We start from the raw sequence: 18787 nt of genomic DNA, 5'->3' as shown, positions 1-18787 counted from the left end.
GGAGGGAGAATGTGTTGTGGAGCATGAATGGGTATGAAGAGTATGGACTCATGCCTGGTGGAAAGGTGAGCTGTATTCCAATGCAGGGTTTTGACATAGTTGCCACCATTGAAGCAGCCAGTATTTTGTTCGAAGATCCTGAATCTGGCAGTGAGTCAACATCAATAGTGATGAACAACGATCCTTCTTGCAGGCCGTGGCGGGTTCTCTGTGCTTGTGGTTTGTGTGTTCACCTCTGTGCTGGTCATTAATGATATCAGTACTGTTTCTTTCACAGAGGTTGAAGATGCGCTCACTCAGTTCCTATCGTGTCTATCAATGCAGAGACCTTCCCTTCAATCAAACCACCTTTCAGCCCCTTCTCCACAATTAGTGTTTGAAAGTCCAGTTCGGTCTGGTTTTTTGATGCCCAGGGGCATTAACCATAACCGTAACCGGTCTGCCTTTTCTCCAGAAGTCAAAAGACCAGACCGGACCGCAAAAAACTGCAGTCTGCAGTCTTTTTGCAGTCTATAGACCGGTTTCGGTCTGCATCGGTTTTAACCGGTTTATGACCGGTCTTTAGGCTAATATTTTAAAATTATGAATCGGTAAATTTATTAACATCTCTATTAGCTTCAAAAGGAGCCCAAGAACGTCAAATTCCGTTAGGAATTGGTGCTTCTATAAAATAAGTCTGGTACATTTATTATTCCCAAAAATAATTTACATTTTAATTCATATCTCTCTCGTTTTTTTACCAAATCGTACGTTCTTGGGTGTGTTTTAAAGGGTATTTAAGGGGCTACAAAAGACCGGTCCAAACTGGTCAAGACCGGTTCACGTTAACCGGTTTTTTTTGTGGTCTTTACATCTCAAAAATAAAAGACCGTAACCGCAGGTCCGGTCTTTTGCAGTCTTGGTCCGGTTTGGTTACAGTCTTTTTCCAGTCACGAGACCAGACTTCCAAACACTATCCACAATGAGATATTCAAGATAGTCACAAAAGCCTTCAACTCCGTTAGGTCCACACCGGATGATTGACTGGATCTTGTTTCTAGGTCTTCCAAAACCAAGGAGTCTGTCCAGGCCTGGGTTGATTACCTCCCAGACCTTGTCATTGTTGACGCCCATGCAGTGTCCTTCTGCATTGCCTCTTCCTGCGTACATTGATATCTCATCGCCTTCTCTTGCAATTGGTATGTTCAAGTTGATCCTTTTGGAAGCTTGCCAGAGTTGGTCAATCAGTTCCCGGCCCAGAAAACACCCCCGACACTCTTTCGTCCCAAGACTTTCCAGCCATGAAGCATTACTGGAACCTGGCGCTTTGGATGGATGAACAATGATGGGTAATGGAGTGGCCAGCGCTTTTCGTGTTGACGATGAGACATCCGGCATCACTGGCCCTTGCAGTATGTCCTTTCCTTTCTTTACCCCAACGTTGAACAGTGTTTGTGTCTTGCCTTGTTTCTCTTGTTTCTTCCTGTTCTTGATGTTCTTCTGGCATTTGCTTTTACCAGTATGCTGACTGAGGCCAGTGGGCCCTGCAGTCCTTACATTGATATCTTCACCACACTCAGTGCAGTGTGCAGTTGTGTTGATATTGTATTTTATCTTATCCTTTACAAGTTGTCTAGTCCATTAGTTTCAACGTTCAGCAATAGATATCCATACCTTTGCCTTTGCCATCGCGGTATTGCAGCAAGATGAACAGTAGATTCCATTTTTTTTGACTAATACAGTGTACTGAGGTCTTCGAATGAAGCTCAACATCAGCCTCGATGAGCTCGACACATCAGACCATTTCCAGGGGTGCTAAAAATAGAAATTTCATCTACCCTTAGTAAATTTTTTAAGCTGTCAAAGACCCCCCCCCCCCCCTAACCCCCTGCTTGGCATTCAAATCCTGGGGCCCCCTTGGATGCAGGTGATTCTGCAGTCTCTTTTTCGTCATCAGAAAAGACAGACTTCCTGGAAGCTGGCAAGAAGCTGGAGGCACAGCATCAAATAATCATTCAGACTTGGGATGCATTCTTGTGAAGGAGATGAAGAGGTTCGTTGATTCAACTCGAAAGTAGCATAGTTATGTTGTAATAAGTGTTCAGTTTCAAGTTTGTGTTCAGTTCAAAATTATTTGTGATGTGTGACCTGAACTCCGAGTCCCCATCAAACTGGTACAGTACTCCTGCAAGCTGAGTTGGAATAAAAGGAATGAAAGACATAATATTCACTAGGCTTGGAATTATCAATCAAAGCTTATGGAAGGCATCAGCAAAAGAATGTAAAGTCCAAGGAGATGCATGGATACAGTCGTCCCAGGTCATCCCAAACCAAAATAAACTGTAAGAAGCCTGTTGAAGAGAACCAGAGATGGGGGGTCTGATGGAACTGTGCAGGCCAGAGATAACCAATGTTTATAATTATAGGCATGGGCTAAATTTTAGCAAAGCCACATCATGTCTCTCTCATTGGGTGCCCTGGTGGATCTGGCTAATGAAAATGATGAGAGTGAGAATCTAGGACCTGTATCGAGTCATAAGGTTCTTTCTTCAATTGAGCTTGCTCATTCTCTGTGATGTCATTATTTTCCCTCTCAGGTCTAAATATCCCTTTCCCTCTTCTTCATCACAAAGCAAGCAAGCAGAACTAACTTAGGTACATAATATCACAGTGACATTGCCAAGAGCATGAATTCTCCACGGGGCACTTCCTTCAGCTCATTGTCTAGAATCTTAACTTGACTGAATCCATCATTAAACACAATATGGAACAATTTTTGAAGATCTGATGAGGCGTAAAGGCAAAGTTGAGTATATGAGATGACAATAGATGTGAGTAAATAATCCTACCTGGGTGAGGTAATCTGGGTGTGGTTGTACAACAATCGAGGATGATGTAGTCTATCAAAGGAAGAGTGGTTCCATACAATCCAGGTTGCGATGAAAATTGCCCGGAATGTTGCACAAGCTGGTCGCCATCTTGCAGTAGTGTCACCCCCCATTGTTTAGCAGGGATGTAAAAATCAACCTGCCCTTTTGTTGTACCAAATTCAGGGAACAGTATAAGTGAGCCATTGGAATGAGTGTGACAGCAACGGTAAAATTCATTTTGATATTGAGCTTGAGGTGAATGTTGAACATGACCAGCAGTGGTTACTCTCCGCTTTGTTGAAAGCATTTGTGGAGAGAATATAGAAATGACATTGATCACAAAGTCTAGGATCTTGTCTGCATGGAAGGTTGTATCCAAGATGTCCCACAGCTTCCATTCTACGTACCAGCGATGAAATGTCGATGGGAAAAAGTACTCAGTTTTGTTGTCGATGTAGTCAGTGTGAAGCCAACCTTCACTGAAACATAGCTGGAGCGCCCTGGTATTGTCCTCAGTAGTGAAGTTGGTATCTTGCATAGAACCCATACAAAGGACAGCAAAAAATACACAAGCAACAGCCAGCACCCTGAGAGCATCGTCTGGAAGCAGTCCTCTCCTGAATACACCAGCAGCTGCACTTTCAAATTGTTGCAAGAACCAAACTGGACTGCCTGTTTTCTGAAACAGCTCCAAAGTGTAACATTGTCCAGAGTGTTTGAGCTCGCGATATTGCTAGAAGATGAAATCAGTTTCAACTTCTCATTAACAAGAAAGTACATTACGTCAGATCCAAGAATAATATGGAAGAAGGAATACATTGCTCCCACATGTCCATCAGTAATCTTGAAGACCATCTCAAGGAAGGATGGATGGAAGTGATACTCTGAATCTGGATAGTGCTTGGAAACCAGCTCATCAAACTCTGCATGAGTGAAAAGGAGACCCGCAGCTGAGAGATTGCCCTCATCGGCAGTGGGAAGTAAACTGATCCTTGCTTCAGATGCAATAAAAATTGAAGTGCCTTGTATGCCAATGAACGGAGATGGACTGCCATAACTTGCAAAGGCAAGGCACGACGCTCAGGGTAGTCGTGTATACACTTGAACAAATCGTTCCAGAGTTCCCCATCCTTGTACGACACCTGTGCTTCATCAAAGATGAACACCATCTCCTCATCTGGGATCCAACCCTTTTGCTTGTTGAGGTAAGAATACCATCCCCCACACTCCACCACATCATCAAGATTCCACCCACAAATCCAAATAACATGCACATTGGGTTCTTGCACATGAATGTGACGACCTAGCAGCTTTGCAAGGGTTGACTTACCACTTCCGGGTGTTCCGCGAACCTACAAACGGTCAGAGAACAGTGTAGAATCAACATCACGGTGATACCTGAATGAAGCAATGTGCAATCAACTTTTGGTATATGGCTGAAACTGTATGACTTTGCTCCACTGCGTTCGCTAAGGTTCACATAAGTCTGGGCAAAATGGTGGTTATGAATAATACTTACCTGGTGGGTCAAGAGACAGCAATGTGAAACGAAGCTGTTTGCGAGGTGGGGACTCTGTCGAAAGATAGAAAAGTTGCAGAAAAATGATCAAGATGACGGCGGCAACGGGAGGTTATGAGATGGGTAGCAATAAGACGAATTGTCGAAGGACAATCACGAAATGAGGGGGACGAGGGCAAGTGAAAAATAGGGTGAGTAGACCGCGGCATTATTAGTGTGCGGTTGAGGTAAGTTGTAAAAGTGGACAAGAGAACGACATTAGTGGGGCATTTGACAACAACAGCAGATGCAGGTACCACACTCACCAAATGCAGGTAACTCCACAAGAATGTGGATGGGTTCCTTGGATAGGTCTTGATCTCCGAAATATTGAGAAATTATTCGGTGGGCAGAGGCGAGGCGAACAAGGCGAACATCAGAACCATCAAACTGAAGAGTTTTCAAGGTTTGTTCTAGGTTATCATCATCAGGAAGACCGGAGCACTTCCAGAGGACAAGATTGCGGGAATCGACGTAAGTGAGACCATAGGTATGCTTGTCTTTGATTATGTCCTTGAGAAAGGCGATGGTCCGGTTGTTATCTATCTCAACCTCGACAATGTGTTCGTCCGGCTTGTCATCAGGCCAGACAAGGCACGTTAGTGTCAACTTCTCGACAGACATTGCAGGACGGAGAAGGTGAAAGTTGAAGCAATGAAGATGAACGCTGCTGTGTCTCATCCTTGACTCAGTTTTATCATGTGATCCACAAACGATCTGCAAGTGATGTATGAGTCAGTTTCCCGCTCACTGTTGACAGTGTTGTCTCCTTCACCATGCTCACGGTCGTGGTTTGGCGTCGATTCGGCTTCGCAAGCCCACTCTGTTGCATGTGAACCTGGGATAGTTAATTGAAGACTAAACGGCATGGTCGCAGAGGGATACAGGAGTTGGTGGTTTGAAGATGATTGCACCCGAGGGTGCACAGTTGGGTTGAGGGTATCTTCATCCAAGACTAATGGTAGACAAGATGGATGTTTGTCAATAGTGCTCAAGATACTGATTTTATCAAGCACATGCCTCGTGGATTCTCGGCCACCACGTGTCCCTAAGCATCTTGCTATACTGTGTTCTTCAAAAGTAGGCCGCAAAGGGAAAGAAGATGAAAGTACAAAGAGGTTTGGTCAGGCACCAAGAAGAGTAGTTGGACGGAGGGTGTGTGCCTCGGCTCAAATGACCAGTGAAATGTCAAGAAAGCAAGGAAAAGATAACAAACAGTCACTTATTGATAAATTAATAAGCCCCCATAGCCAGCCGAAGTTCTATATCTTTGGGGGCATTGTATCAATGAGCGACAGAAAAAGGGAAAAAAAAGCCACCATACACACCAAGCTCTGTACTTGGTCCTCAACGAAGGACCCATTCACCAAATGTGAAAAGAGGAGCAGCATAGTTCCCAGTTCGGCTTCCGAGGCTCTGAAGATTGCCTTCCTACGCCGGCTGGATGCCTTCGGTGTGGTGGCGCGAACTATGAGGGTCTTCTCTCGTGCTGGAGGGGAGAGTATCCTCATGACTTTGGTTAGTGGCGAGTCTTGCACAACGAGCGATTGATTTTTATGTTAAACAATCAAACAGCCCAGGAGGCAACTTGGATGTGATTCGCTCGTTTTGGAACAAGTCATAGCAGAACAACACCGAGTGGGTCCAAAATATTGAGTCGACCTTCCAACGACAAAGCAGGCAAAAGCTGTTGTTTTTGGAGACGTTTTTGTACCACCTTCTACCTGATTTGACACCCAGAGTCAGTTTGGTGGAATCTACAGAGGAGCAACGAGATGTATTGAGGCTCAATGTTTTCGCAGAATATCTGCATCCAGTTGCGTTTGTCCTTTGTATTGCACAACCAGCCATACATGCCAAGGCTGGCAACTAGATGCCACAGTGATAGTGTGTCCATGAAGACTTGTGATCCTCCAAAGTAGGAACGGGGCCAGCCAGCTGCAGACAAACAGACCGCTTGTGTTCCTTTGGCGCTCTCAAAGGCGCTGGAGGCGGTGGAGTGGGTCCGGGTAGGGTAGTGTTTGAAAGTCCGGTTCGGTCCAGTTTTTTGATTCCCAGGGGCGTTAACCGTAACCGTAACCGGTCTGCCTTTTCCCCAGAAGTCAAAAGACCAGACTGGACCGCAAAAAGACCGCAGCAGTCTATAGACTGGTTTCGGTCTGCATCGGTTTTAACTGGTTTATGACCGGTGTTTAGGCCAATATTTTAACATTGTGAATCGGTAAATTTATTAACATCTCTATTAGCTTCAAAACGAGCCCAAGAACGTCAAATCCCGTTAGGAATTGGTGTTTCTATAAAATAAGTCTGGTACATCTATTATTCCCAAAAGTAATTTACATTTTAATTCATATCTCTCTCGTTTTTTTACCAAATCGTACGTTCTTGGGTGCGTTTTAAAGGGTATTTAAGGGGTTACAAAAGACCGGTTCACGTTAACCGGTTTTTTTGCGGTCTTTACATCTCAAAAATAAAAGACCGTAACCACAGGTCCGGTCTTTTGCGGTCTTGGTCCGGTCTGGTTACGGTCTTTTTCCGGTCACGAGACCGGACTTCCAAACACTAGGGTAGGGTAGGTTCAACAGATGGAGAATAATCTGTATCTGCACTCTTTAGACCATTTTTTTTTTATAGCCTCAGCCACGAAAACGGCTCACTCTCGCATCTCCATCCCATCCAGCCAACTCTTCTGCCACTTACTAACCAAAGTCCATCGTCATTCGCTGATGCCATGGAACACATCCAAGCCTTTTCATGCGACACTGCATACCACATCATCGTCTTCTCCACTTCCCCCGCACCACCACCGCTCGTGGATCTTGGGCAGCTCCTCGCAGTATTTCTTCGATGTAGATCCTGTCGTGAGCAGAAGTGGACCTAACAGCATGTGTAAGGGATGGATGGTTGAGGTAGAGGGTGCATGCATGTGTAGTAGCGAGGCATGATTGACTTGAAAGCCTGTCAGCACTGCAAAATACTTGAAATGAATGTTCAAAAAACGAACTGTTCTAGTGTTTCTTCGTTTCGGTCACAGGGAAAGTCATTTAAGGTCGTTTCTATTCTCCTAAGTATGAACCCAGGCTATTGTGAGCATCAAATGCCTGCTTCAATTGTATCGTTCGGATGAGAAGGATAAGGTTCTGATGTGCGCAGCTGGGACGTGACCAGGTCAGGCTACTCACCCCTGAGTTTTTCTTGTCCTATGTATGCCGCATTTTCTTTTGCTAATAACCAAGGCACTTCTCAATCTCAATGACATAAGGTTGCATAGCGTCTGGAGTTTAGATGAACAATCTTGACATCAGCAATGAGACGGCTGTTTGAAGCATGCTACATCGGATGTTACTCCACAAAATACAAAGATAAGGTTTTCGAGTCAGACTAAGAATGACTCCAGGACCTACTGAAGGTGATAAAACATTGTGGAATGTCACGGATACATGTATGCTTGCGATAACCCCTTCAGACAGTTCCCTGCTCTGTTCCAGATACTCAGTATCGTCAAAATGACATTTCTTTCCCACCAGTGTTGGAGGAGGGGTGTTTGGATCTCCCAGTTTGCTTGAGGAAGAGGAAGGTTCAATGCCAAGCTTCCACTCGAGTGCTTCGAGTTTGGCCCTCTGAGCTTCCGCCTTTGCTACAAGGCACTCTGGCTCTGTTTCCAGGTATTCTGCGAGCCTATAACGACAATTAGAGATCGTAAAAAGATGATGATACTAAAAGACGCACTTTTTGGCCTCTTTGATGGTACTCAGCCTTCTTCCTGTAAGATCCCTACACAAGTCATTGTTGCTGGTCTTCTGACTGCTCATCCGCCCACCAGCAGCACACAACTGACTCCCAAAGCCTCCCTTTCTGCCAAGAAGAGAGGGAGTAAGGTGAAGGGTGACAAGATTTGAGGTGGGGTTGAGGGAGTGGATGAGTGTGGATGGCGGAGGGACATGGCCTGCATGTGTAGAGAACGACAGGGACGATTGAAGTGACGATGGTAGAGATGGATATTTGCATGTCAGGAGAGGGAACAAATCTGATATACAAGTATCATTGGGGACAGAGAGCATTAATGAAGGAAATGGCACAAATAGTGTTGCCGCGAAGTGAATCAAATCAAATCGAAGTGGGGAAGTGTGCTGACTTCAACTTACTTCATGCTGTCGAATCAAATCGAAGCGAAGTCAGACATCACTGGAAGTTGATCAGCCAATCAGATCACTGGATCCTCAAGCCTCAGCCACACAAGTATCTAGACTACAGAACACAATCAAAAGTGCTATATATCCGAAGTACTGTCATCTTCTGAGTTCTGTATCAGTTCATGAGCGGGGTCATCATATTCGTCTTGCGCTTCTTGCACGCACGCGCGGCTGTGCCAGAGTTTGTTGGTGCAGAACACTTGTTTTGAGCACGAGCGGTGGAAGAAGTGGGCTCTGGAGCATTAAGAACAGTCAAACGAGTATTTTGTAGGGGTAGCAAAGAGGGTGTCATGTATGCTGTGGGATGAAAAAAGCTTATGCATCGGGATTCCATTAAATGGGTGGGGATTAGAATATTGGCCATGGAAAGTGTTATAATAGATTGGTGTAGAAGTCTGATGGTCTGAGGACGATGAAAACAAGTTGTTAGTGGGATAGGATTTGTTGGCTTGAAGTGGGTTTTGAACAAAGGGGTCTAGCTCCAGCAGCGAGTGACTGTTCCAAGATGGGTGGCGGGAATGAGTAGAAAGAGGCATATGAACATGACTAGGTGCCTCCCAGCCTGAGGAATACAAAGCTGGTAAATCCATAATGGATGAAAATGAGGGATTGGACAGCTATATTGCATTTGCAACTATGTGCCGCTTTTATATTCATTGGGAAGGAGAAAAAAGATCATATGGTTTAGAAATTTAAAAAAATTGTGCCTATAATTCAGGAATATACGTAGTCATGTGGTACGATTATTTGATGGGAAGTGGAAAGTAAGGATGGAGGGAGGGGAAAGAGGTAGGTAGGAGACGCGATGGAGGACGCGACACTAAACTCACCTCACGTGCGGCAACCTTCCATTTCTGGCGGTTTTTGATGGCCATCACGAATTGACTTCGACTCACTTCGATAGCTCGAACTGCCTCGAAGTGGTGTCATTTCCGAATCGAATCAAAGTGACCTCAAACTCACTTCGCTTTGACGGCAACACTAGGCGCAAATGCTTGCTCGTCATTATCAAGTTGGGCAAACATTGGCAAACAATCTATGTCGAAACCAATAACAGTCACGTGCCATCACACATTTCTCGACTGGCCCTGTCAGAACCATGCTCTTTCTTGATTAATCCCACCCACTCATATGGCTGGCACAGTAAGTCTCCGTTGTACTTCTCGCCGTGTTTCTGGTACTGATCTTGGTAGGCACAGGCACGGTTTCTGAGGGAGTACCAGCTAACTGTTGCTGGGGGAAGAAGTTAGTCTACATTCAAGCAGAATACTATCCGAAACATTCACTCAGCTCCGTGCTAGGTGTCGGGAAGTCAGCTCTGACTATTCAGTTTAATCAAGGCTACTTTGCAGAAAATGGGTACGACCCCACGATTGAGGGTGAGACCATCCCGAGATTTATCCTTCAGACACTTACCCCGTTGCATAGACACGTACTGAAAACAATGTGTTATCGACGATGAAATTGCCTTGCTTGACATTCTAGAAACTCCTAGTCAGGAAGAATATGGGCACGTGTTGGTCTTTTCCCGTAAATTCTTTCACGTCTCTTCATCCCGTTTCGCAATGTCATTGCTGATTCACGAATAATGAGCCCTTTTGTTTATTCAAGAAATATCGAAACACTTCACTCACCAGCTTAATTGTCCCACAGTGCTTTCCGGGAGTACTTTATAAGAACCGGCGAGGGTTTCCTTCTCGTGTACTCCATAACCTCTCGCAACTCTTTCGAGGAAATCAGAACTTTCCATAAACAAATTCTTCGAGTGAAGGACCAAGATTCATTCCCTGTCATCGTCATTGCGAATAAATTTGATCTGGAGTATGAACGACAGGTCGGTGTGGATGGTCTATTGTTTTCTTCGTATCCCATTCCACAGATGCTCAAGTGATTTGCAGAGGGTCGTGATCTAGCGAAGCACTTTGGGTGCAAATTCATTGAAACGTCAGCCAAGCAACGGATTAATGTCGACGAGGCTTTCCATCATCTTGTTCGGGACATTCGCAAGTACAAAAAGGTGGGTGCTTTCTCCTCATATCCTGCTGATTTAACTCAGGTTCGTTTCTTTGCATAGGAGCTGCAAACAGGTCGTCCCGCCGTTGCTGGCAACGGCGGTGGTCCGACAGGAGGATATACAAAAGAATGAGGGTCTCCCAGTTGCGGCGCGGGCTGTGTCGTTCTCTGATCCTTTTGCAATTCACAACACTCTTTTTTCTTTTTGTCGCCGCATTCTGTTGTAAACGCAATGTTGTATCTCTCTCCCATCTTTTTTCCTTATTTCTCGGTTACTTGGAATGAAAATATTCACTGTTGGGAGGACATTGATTCTGTGGCAAACCATCGGCCAATAATGGACACGTGCCTCACACATTCATCTGGAAACAGAACATTGTCTACATAGACCTATGTAGACGTATAGTGATCGGTAGGCCCGTTGATAGCCTCCTCCTATGTAAAGCACTGTAATTTCGCCTTTTTACGGTAGTTCGGGTAGACAGTTCCTAGCCGGTCTACCAGGCTCTACGCGGCCTACCGATCAACCAAATCTCAACAGCGATTCACATCTGATCTATCACATGATCAAGGAGCTTTCCAGTGTCAGGCCAAAAATGCCGAAAAATATATTGCAGCAGTGCTACTGTACATGCCAACGTAAATGTAGACTACAAGTATCCATATAAACATCCAAAGTGTGTCGGCCACTGCACACTGGAAGGAGCAGGGGATGACGTTGATGTGCAGTCAAAAAGATGGCACCCCAGCACCGTGTGATCGTTGACATTCCCCAGCATCGCGCAAATAGTTGTGATGCCCTACTGAAACTTGAACCAAACTGTGATAGCAACGCTGTTGAGTGTAAACACGTTAGCACACACTCAACAAACAGAAGAAATGGTGAAGCTTACTGCCGTGGTTTTGTTGGTCCATAGAAACTACTGTACCTAATGTGCCATTAGTAAGGTTTATGCAACAAGGTGTTGGTTGGCTCACCAGAGGGAATGTGGGGAGCAAACGACTAAGGACCTGCTTGCTGTCCATAGACTGTCCACGTTAGCATTATACAGGTGGTGTTGCATGCATAGTGGAGCTTACCAGTGGGAATGTGCATGGTGATTGGGGGCAAGGCCTATCAACGGCTGACCTTTGAGTGTTTGTGAAGGAGAGAAGAAGGTAAAAGGACTTGGAGAATGCCTCGATTGTAAAAAGCGCGGAGAAGCGCGGTCAGCCATCAGTGTCCCACAGCCTGTTTTTGTCACTGGATAACGCCATTCGCATCATTCAAGGTACAAATCATCCGCCAAGCCTGATATTCTATGGCGAGTATGAATCTACAGGTAGCTACAGGTCTACCCAAGACTACTACACCTAGGTAGCTCTAGATAAATTCAAGAACTTATGTACGACTACATAATTACAACGAAATTACCCGGCCAAAACGCTGTTCCAGATGTTGTTCGAAGTTCTTCTTGAGTTCTTCTTCACTAAGTTCTTGATCCATCCCTCCTGCTCATATGGCTGGCAGAGTAAGTTTCCGTTGTACTTCTCGCCGTGTTTCTGGCACTCATTTTCATAGGCAAAGGCACGGTTTCTGAGGGAGCACAAGCTAGTTGTTGTTGGGGGAAGACGTTAGTCCGTATTGAAGCAAAAATCTATGCGAAACGCTCATTCAACTCTGTGCTAGGTGTTGGGAAGTCAGCTTTGACTATCCAGTTTATTCAAGCTGCCTTTGTAGCAGAATACGAACCCGCGATTGTGGGTGGGCGAGACCATCCCGAGATCTATCCTTCAGACACTTACCCCGTTGCATAGAAACGTACCGAAAACAATGCATTATCGACGATGAAATTGCCCTGCTTGAAGTTGAGGAAGCCCCTGGTGGGGGAGGATTTGAGGTGTTAGTTTTCTTGGTGGCTCCCTGTAAATTCTTTCACTTCACTTCATCGTGTTTCGCAATGTTATTGCTAATTCACTAATCATGAGCCCTTTTCATCATTCAACAATTTTTGGAACGCGTCACTCACTAGCTTCATTGTCCTACAGTGCCTTTCGAGACCTATTCATAAAAATTGGCGAGGGGTTTCTTCTCGTGTACTCCATCACGTCTCGCAACTCCTTTGAGGAAATTAGGACTTTCTATCAACAAATTCTTCGAGTGAAGGACCAAGATTCATTCCCTGTCATCATCGTGGCGAATAAATGCGACTTGGAATATGAACGACAGGTTGGCATGGATGGTCTATTGTTTTCTTCGTATCCCGTTCCACAGATGCTCAAGTGATTCGCAGAGGGTCGTGATCTAGCGAAGCATTTTGGGTGCAAATTTATCGAAACGTCGGCCAAGCAACGGATCAATGTCGACGAGGCTTTCAATCATCTCGTTCGGGACATTCGCAAGTATAAAAAGGTGGGTGCTTTCTCATCATCTCCTCCTTATCTAATTCAGTCTGGTTTCTTTGCATAGGAGCAGCAAACAGCGATTGTTGGTAACGGCAATGGACCGACAGGAGGAAACACAAAAGACCAGCATGAAGAAGGGTCTCTTGGTTGCTGTGTCGTTCTCTGATCCTTTCGTAATTTACTACCCTCCTATTTCTGCATCCTGTTGTAAACTATGCTGTATCTCTCTTTTCTTATTTCTCAGCTACTTGGAACGGTACAAAGGAAAATATTCACTGTTTGCAGGAATTCTGTTGCGTATGTGCATAGTAAAGGCCTATTTAGTAACTGAGTTATCCATAACCAAATCCTGCTTTGATGAGGTCAGTTTGGCTTGCAAGGTACAACTCCACATCACTGAGTTGGTGGGGGCTTAGCTGATTCACCACTCTGGATTAGCTTTGAGGAACAAAATGCCTTTCTCGTGAAGTAGAGGTAAGCTGTCAAGGACAGCTTCCAAGATATCATCGTTGTCGGGGTTTGACCCATCGGCGTCATAACAAAAGCAATATATGATGTCGATGTTGACTCTTTGTAACCGTGAACCAGTCGGATGTGTTACAATGGAGTCTAGGAGGCCCCAAACATCATCGTCACGTAAATCGTCGTAAAATGGGTAGTGTTGGAAGTTGTTATCATAGCCTTCAAACTTGATGTTGAGCTTGAGATGTTCAAGTGTAGCAGGGGATGTGAGACTGGCACAAAGAGAACGCATCACAAAGGACAAGACAGCAAAGTCAGACATGGTTGCGGAATGTGGGTTGATGTCGATTTCGAGAATGCGCAAATAGGACATGAATGGCAAGAATATCCCTTCAGTCGGATAACCTATGTCCCGAGGACCCGAATCAGTGAGAAATAAGCATATTTAGGAAATCCCCCACCAGGCGTTGACCCATTGAAAAACCATACACATCGGTCAATCACCGTATGAGAAGCCGTTGTCGCCACTCCCTTTGGTATCAGCGAGCTTGGCTGCTCGCCATCAGAATAGTTGAGCGAGACTGAACTCAAATGTAATTTCAGAAGCTGGACAATGCCAAGGAAGAGGGTAACTGGTGCATTGTCAACGTATCTGAGGTGGAGGATTTTGAGGGTGGGTGAATGTATGAGAGTCGAGAGCGCATCCTTGAGTTCACCACTCAAGTCAGTCCAATTCACAACCCCAATCCCCATTGAATCGAGCGAGAATTCCTCCAGGTGACAAAACGGGAGTTGGAGAATGGCAAGTAACAACTTGTCAAACAAAGGCGTGTAATCCCAACCTGGGTGGAACTTTATCCTTCTGACAAAGGATATAATGACTGGATTTTGGACGAAGAATTGATGAAGCTTGTGGCAAGCTTCATTGTTGAATCCGAAACGAATGCTGTAGAATAGCTGCTTGCGACTTGGGAGAAGGAACGAGGAAGAAACGAGCGCACATTGCTTGAGTGAAGGCGTGTCATTGCCAAGTGCCACAATAACATTGTCGATGATATCTTGTGGGATTTCCACTGAATTCGCCATGTTGACTGTGATCAAGGATTATCGATTAGGGCTGGGCGAAGTCATACTTACGTAGCCCAGAGCGACAAGCGACCAAGCAACAATTGCAAGGCCAATTACAGTCACGTGCCTTACACATCATGTCTCTCTCCTCCACACTCGACTGGCCCATCCAATTTTGCGTCTTTACGACTGCAGCAACGTACATTGTGTCCGTTATTACAAGCAACGTCTCTCAAGTAGACCGTTTGTGGACCTTTCTTCCAACGATATATACCGCCTACTATGCCCTGCTTCCCCTCTTCCCGGCTCATCAACCTTTCCTTCTCGTTCCATACAATTTCCTCGGTTCGACAGATTACAACCCAAGAGCGCTCTTGATGTTCGCTCTCGTCTTCCTTTGGATGTGTAGACTAAGCTACAATACACAACGGCGTGGTTTATTCAACCCGTAAGTACCCTTCTGCATCCATCCTTATAACTAATCTGACGCTGGTCAAATCAGGAAAGACGAAGACTATCGCTGGGCAGTTCTTCGCAAGCAACTACCGCCCTGGTTATTCCAAATCGTCAACCTCACGTTCATCTCCGCCATTCAGAACGTTTTGCTTTTGCTCTTGGGACTTCCTACCCGCACAGTAGCGCTCTCCCAGCCACGTTCATCGCTTGAGACGTCCGATTACGCTCTGGCTTCCTTGGCTCTGCTCGTCCTACTCTTGGAATTTACTGCAGACAATCAACAGTATGCGTATCAGACTTACAAACATGCCTTCTTGGCCAAAGAGAAGGGTGCCACCGACGTCAAAGCGTACGACGAGTCAAAGCAGTGGATTGGGGCACGTCTTTCTTGGACTCCTGATGATGCGCGCAGAGGTTTCATTACCAGAGGCCTTTGGCGCTACTCAAGGCATCCCAACTTTGCTTGCGAACAATCCTTCTGGGTACGTCACTCCTAATCTTTTCCATGTGCATAAAACTCAATGAATATACAGTGGATCATTACATTCTTTCCCCTAGTTGCTTCTGTCCCTCCAAATTTACCAACCCATTCCGACTTTCCCCCTCTTCGCATCATTATCCATGCCCTCCAATTCCGAGATCTCCATCAACCACTTCTAAATGGACTGCGCGCAATTCTTCTGGACGCTGGAATCAATCTTCTTCCCGGTGCTGCTCTATCGCTTTTGTTCTTTTCATCCACGTTGTACACAGAGGCAATTACCAGCAGCAAATACCCCATCGCGTATAAAGCGTATCAGAAACGAGTTGGTATGTTTGGGCCAGCTATGACTGCAATCAAGGCGATCGCTATAAAGTTTTCTGGGAAGGAGCGGGACGTGGATAGGCTGGTTTGGGGTGATTCGCAGCAGAGTAAGAAAGAGTGACTGTATTTGTAGTTAGTTGTGTTGTCGCCCATATGTAATTTTCAGAAATCGGCATCTCTCTGGTCAAATGCGTCCTCCACTCTGCTGGACTGTGCACTATGCCAGAGCAACGCAACGCAGATGCCTCGCCACCATCGCCAGCACCCGCTCCGCCCGCGTCCCTCAAACCGTCATTGAAAAGGTAGTTCAAAGGTATGCCGTAGGCCTCCCAGAAGGAAAAGCAGTCAAGGCAGGGGACTATGTCATGATTCGCCCCGAGCATGTTATGACGCACGACAATACCGGGCCAGTCATCACCAAGTATGCTTTTGCTCCTCCTTATTTCACCACATCATCAGCTCAACTGGCATTGTAAGGTTTAATTCAATAGGCGCTACACACATCCACAACCCCTCCCAGCCCGTCTTCACCCTCGACCACGACGTACAAAACAAGTCATTCAAGAACCTATCCAAATACGCGTCCATCGAGGCCTTTGCTAGGAAACACTCTATCGACTTTTATCCGGCCGGACGAGGGATCGGGCATCAAGTCCTCGTAGAAGAGGGATATGCGTTCCCGCACACGCTGACGGTCGCAAGCGACAGCCACAGCAACATGTACGGCGGCGTTGGGTGCGTCGGCACGCCCATCGTTCGTACAGACGCCGCTGCGCTCTGGGCAACGGGTAAAACGTGGTGGCAGGTCCCACGGATGGTGAAGGTCGAGTTGAGGGGGCGTTTAAAGCCGGGTGTGACGGGGAAAGATGTGATTGTTGCGCTGTGTGGATCGTTCAATGAGGATGAGGTTCTCAATGCTGCGTTGGAGTTTACGGGCGAAGGTGTTGCTGGTTTGGCTGTGGATGATCGGTTGACTATCGCGAATATGACGACGGAGTGGGGGGCGCTTGTGGGTGTGTTCCCCGTTGATGAGACGCTGCTTCAGTGGTACGATCGCGTCCTTGCGAAACTCGAGTTACGGACGTTCGCGTCGCCTTCTTCGTCGGCTATACCACCGCCTCCCGTGCACCCTCGAATAAACAGGCAAAGGTTAGACGCTCTTAGAACGGCAAACCTCTCGTCAGACCTAGATGCCGAGTATTCCTCGCACCTGGTATTCGATCTGTCCACCCTCGTCCCGCATGTATCTGGCCCCAACAGCGTCAAAGTCTCCACCCCACTGCCCCTCCTCGAAGCCAACAAAATCGCCATTCAAAAAGCATATCTAGTCAGCTGCACAAACTCCCGCGTGTCGGATATAGCTGCTGCTGCAGCTGTCATGAAAGGCCAGAAAGTCGCACCAGGAGTCGACTTTTACATCGCTGCTGCGAGCTCAGTGGTACAGCAAGAGTCGGAAACCCTGGGTGATTGGGACGCGTTGGTACAAGCTGGAGCGAAACCTCTTCCTGCCGGGTGTGGACCTTGCATCGGTCTTGGAACGGGGTTATTGGAAGAAGGGCAGACGGGTATCAGTGCTACGAATAGGAATTATAAAGGGCGTATGGGTCATCCCAAGGCACAAGCATATCTAGCCAGCCCAGCTGTTGTAGCTGCAAGCGCTATCAACGGATATATCTCTGGCCCTGCCTCTTTAGATTCCTCACCCCCCGCACAAACACCAACCTTCTCCATCTCCCAAACCTCTCGCTCCGCCTCTACAACCCCAACCGACGCCGAACCTCTCCTGGACGGATTCCCAGCCTTCTTCTCCGGCCCACTTCTTTTCGCGCCGCAAGACAACTTGAACACCGATGGGATCTACCCGGGCAAATATACCTACCAAGACGATATCACGCTCGAGCGCCAGGCGGAAGTCGTCATGGAGAACTACGATCCCGGATTCGCGGTCCTCGTCTCATCACTGCGCACCAAACTCCCATCCCCGTCTCCCGATGCAGAGACGAAGCCCGGAGTGGTGTTGGTGGCGGGGTACAACTTTGGCACGGGCTCTTCGCGCGAACAAGCTGCGACGGCTCTGAAAGCCGCTGGGATCCCACTCGTCATTGCCGGGTCGTTTGGCGACATATTCAAAAGGAACGCGATCAACAATGGGTTGGTGTGCCTTGAAAGTCCAGAGTTGGTACAGGACCTTACCGAGGCGTATGCGAAGGATGGAAGGAGGGGTGCTGGTGGGAAGCAAGGGGAGTTGACGGTGGATAAGGGGTTGAATGTGGAGGTTGGGATGGTTGATGGGAGGGTTTATGTGAGGTCGTCGGTGTCGTCTGCAGAGGGGAATGTGAAGACGTATCATGTCAAGCCGGTTGGACCTAGTGTGCAGGAGCTTTGGCTTTGTGGAGGTTTGGAAGGATATATTTTGAAAGAGATCCAGGGAAAAGCACAGGTGTGATTGTTCCATGATCCCAAAGTATTTCCTCATGCATATGCATAATGTATTCAGTAGAAAGAACTAGCCATTCCTTGATAGTTTACATGATGGGAACGATACGCGGAATAGGAAAGAGAAGGCTTCGTCGGCGAAGACGAGGGAGATGGAGAGATTGAGGGGGTAATGTGCGCCTTATCATTCTTGGGATAGGGATTCGCTGTGCAAAGCTGAATGAAGATGAGGTTTTGGTTGTTATTTGGAGGTGTCTTTATGATGATCATTTGGGGTTATTCATGATCATACTTATCATTTTCTTTCTTTTCTAACCCCAGCTTACTATGAAGTCGTTAACGACGAGAAGATGCACTTTGTGACTTGTCCGACCAAATTTGTATTATCATACATGCCCCTTTTTGTATCCATTCGATTGGCATATGTGCAACTGCCCTCCAGGCTTCTCAGCCTTTGAAGTCCATCTCTTTATCTTTGCTAACCAAATTCTACCCACCATAACACCTGGTGTTAAGGCTACAATATTGCACAAGGTGGTTCACCCGTCTGTTTGGCGTTGAG

General features: G+C 46.5%; 8 protein-coding genes across 8 annotated transcripts; 5 read left to right on the top strand and 3 right to left on the bottom strand.

Annotated features, from left to right (window-relative positions):
* Positions 1 to 23: 23 nt before the first annotated feature.
* Positions 24 to 516, top strand: LACBIDRAFT_297063 (uncharacterized protein; the record flags this gene model as incomplete). Its single annotated transcript, XM_001880849.1, has 2 exons — positions 24 to 219; positions 278 to 516. The coding sequence occupies 2 exons, from the start codon at positions 24 to 26 to the stop codon at positions 514 to 516; spliced, it is 435 nt and encodes a 144-aa protein (XP_001880884.1).
* A 2128-nt stretch (positions 517 to 2644) lies between these two features.
* Positions 2645 to 4140, bottom strand: LACBIDRAFT_297062 (uncharacterized protein; the record flags this gene model as incomplete). The annotated part of the gene is made up of 4 exons (XM_001880610.1): positions 2645 to 2763; positions 2829 to 3582; positions 3633 to 3834; positions 3902 to 4140. The coding sequence occupies 4 exons, from the start codon at positions 4138 to 4140 to the stop codon at positions 2645 to 2647; spliced, it is 1314 nt and encodes a 437-aa protein (XP_001880645.1).
* Positions 4141 to 7850: 3710 nt separating this feature from the next.
* On the bottom strand, positions 7851 to 8495 carry LACBIDRAFT_162229 (uncharacterized protein; the record flags this gene model as incomplete). The annotated part of the gene is made up of 2 exons (XM_001880609.1): positions 7851 to 8085; positions 8137 to 8495. Coding segments are annotated over 2 exons (594 nt in total), but the record flags the coding sequence as incomplete, so codon positions are not given.
* Positions 8496 to 9405: 910 nt separating this feature from the next.
* Positions 9406 to 10746, top strand: LACBIDRAFT_297059 (uncharacterized protein; the record flags this gene model as incomplete). Its single annotated transcript, XM_001880848.1, has 7 exons — positions 9406 to 9437; positions 9505 to 9743; positions 9794 to 9979; positions 10086 to 10110; positions 10254 to 10447; positions 10499 to 10617; positions 10675 to 10746. The coding sequence occupies 7 exons, from the start codon at positions 9406 to 9408 to the stop codon at positions 10744 to 10746; spliced, it is 867 nt and encodes a 288-aa protein (XP_001880883.1).
* A 1366-nt stretch (positions 10747 to 12112) lies between these two features.
* Positions 12113 to 13164, top strand: LACBIDRAFT_249517 (uncharacterized protein; the record flags this gene model as incomplete). The annotated part of the gene is made up of 7 exons (XM_001880847.1): positions 12113 to 12124; positions 12181 to 12226; positions 12283 to 12357; positions 12411 to 12476; positions 12626 to 12835; positions 12887 to 13005; positions 13063 to 13164. 7 exons carry the CDS (start codon positions 12113 to 12115, stop codon positions 13162 to 13164), a joined length of 630 nt encoding a protein of 209 aa, XP_001880882.1.
* Positions 13165 to 13419: 255 nt separating this feature from the next.
* LACBIDRAFT_326852 (uncharacterized protein) lies at positions 13420 to 14546 on the bottom strand (the record flags this gene model as incomplete). The annotated part of the gene is made up of 2 exons (XM_001880608.1): positions 13420 to 13865; positions 13922 to 14546. The coding sequence occupies 2 exons, from the start codon at positions 14544 to 14546 to the stop codon at positions 13420 to 13422; spliced, it is 1071 nt and encodes a 356-aa protein (XP_001880643.1).
* Positions 14547 to 14665: 119 nt separating this feature from the next.
* Positions 14666 to 15910, top strand: LACBIDRAFT_297056 (uncharacterized protein; the record flags this gene model as incomplete). The annotated part of the gene is made up of 3 exons (XM_001880846.1): positions 14666 to 14976; positions 15031 to 15466; positions 15518 to 15910. The coding sequence occupies 3 exons, from the start codon at positions 14666 to 14668 to the stop codon at positions 15908 to 15910; spliced, it is 1140 nt and encodes a 379-aa protein (XP_001880881.1).
* A 67-nt stretch (positions 15911 to 15977) lies between these two features.
* On the top strand, positions 15978 to 18316 carry LACBIDRAFT_184939 (uncharacterized protein; the record flags this gene model as incomplete). The annotated part of the gene is made up of 2 exons (XM_001880845.1): positions 15978 to 16210; positions 16267 to 18316. 2 exons carry the CDS (start codon positions 15978 to 15980, stop codon positions 18233 to 18235), a joined length of 2202 nt encoding a protein of 733 aa, XP_001880880.1. The 3' UTR covers positions 18236 to 18316.
* Between the last annotated feature and the right edge of the window lie 471 nt (positions 18317 to 18787).

The sequence above is a fragment of the Laccaria bicolor genome, genomic scaffold (assembly GCF_000143565.1).
Source record: "Laccaria bicolor S238N-H82 LACBIscaffold_11 genomic scaffold, whole genome shotgun sequence".
Classification (NCBI taxonomy): domain Eukaryota; kingdom Fungi; phylum Basidiomycota; class Agaricomycetes; order Agaricales; family Hydnangiaceae; genus Laccaria; species Laccaria bicolor.
The sequence above is the reverse complement of the archived record's forward strand: the minus strand, read 5'-3'. Positions and strand labels throughout refer to the sequence as shown.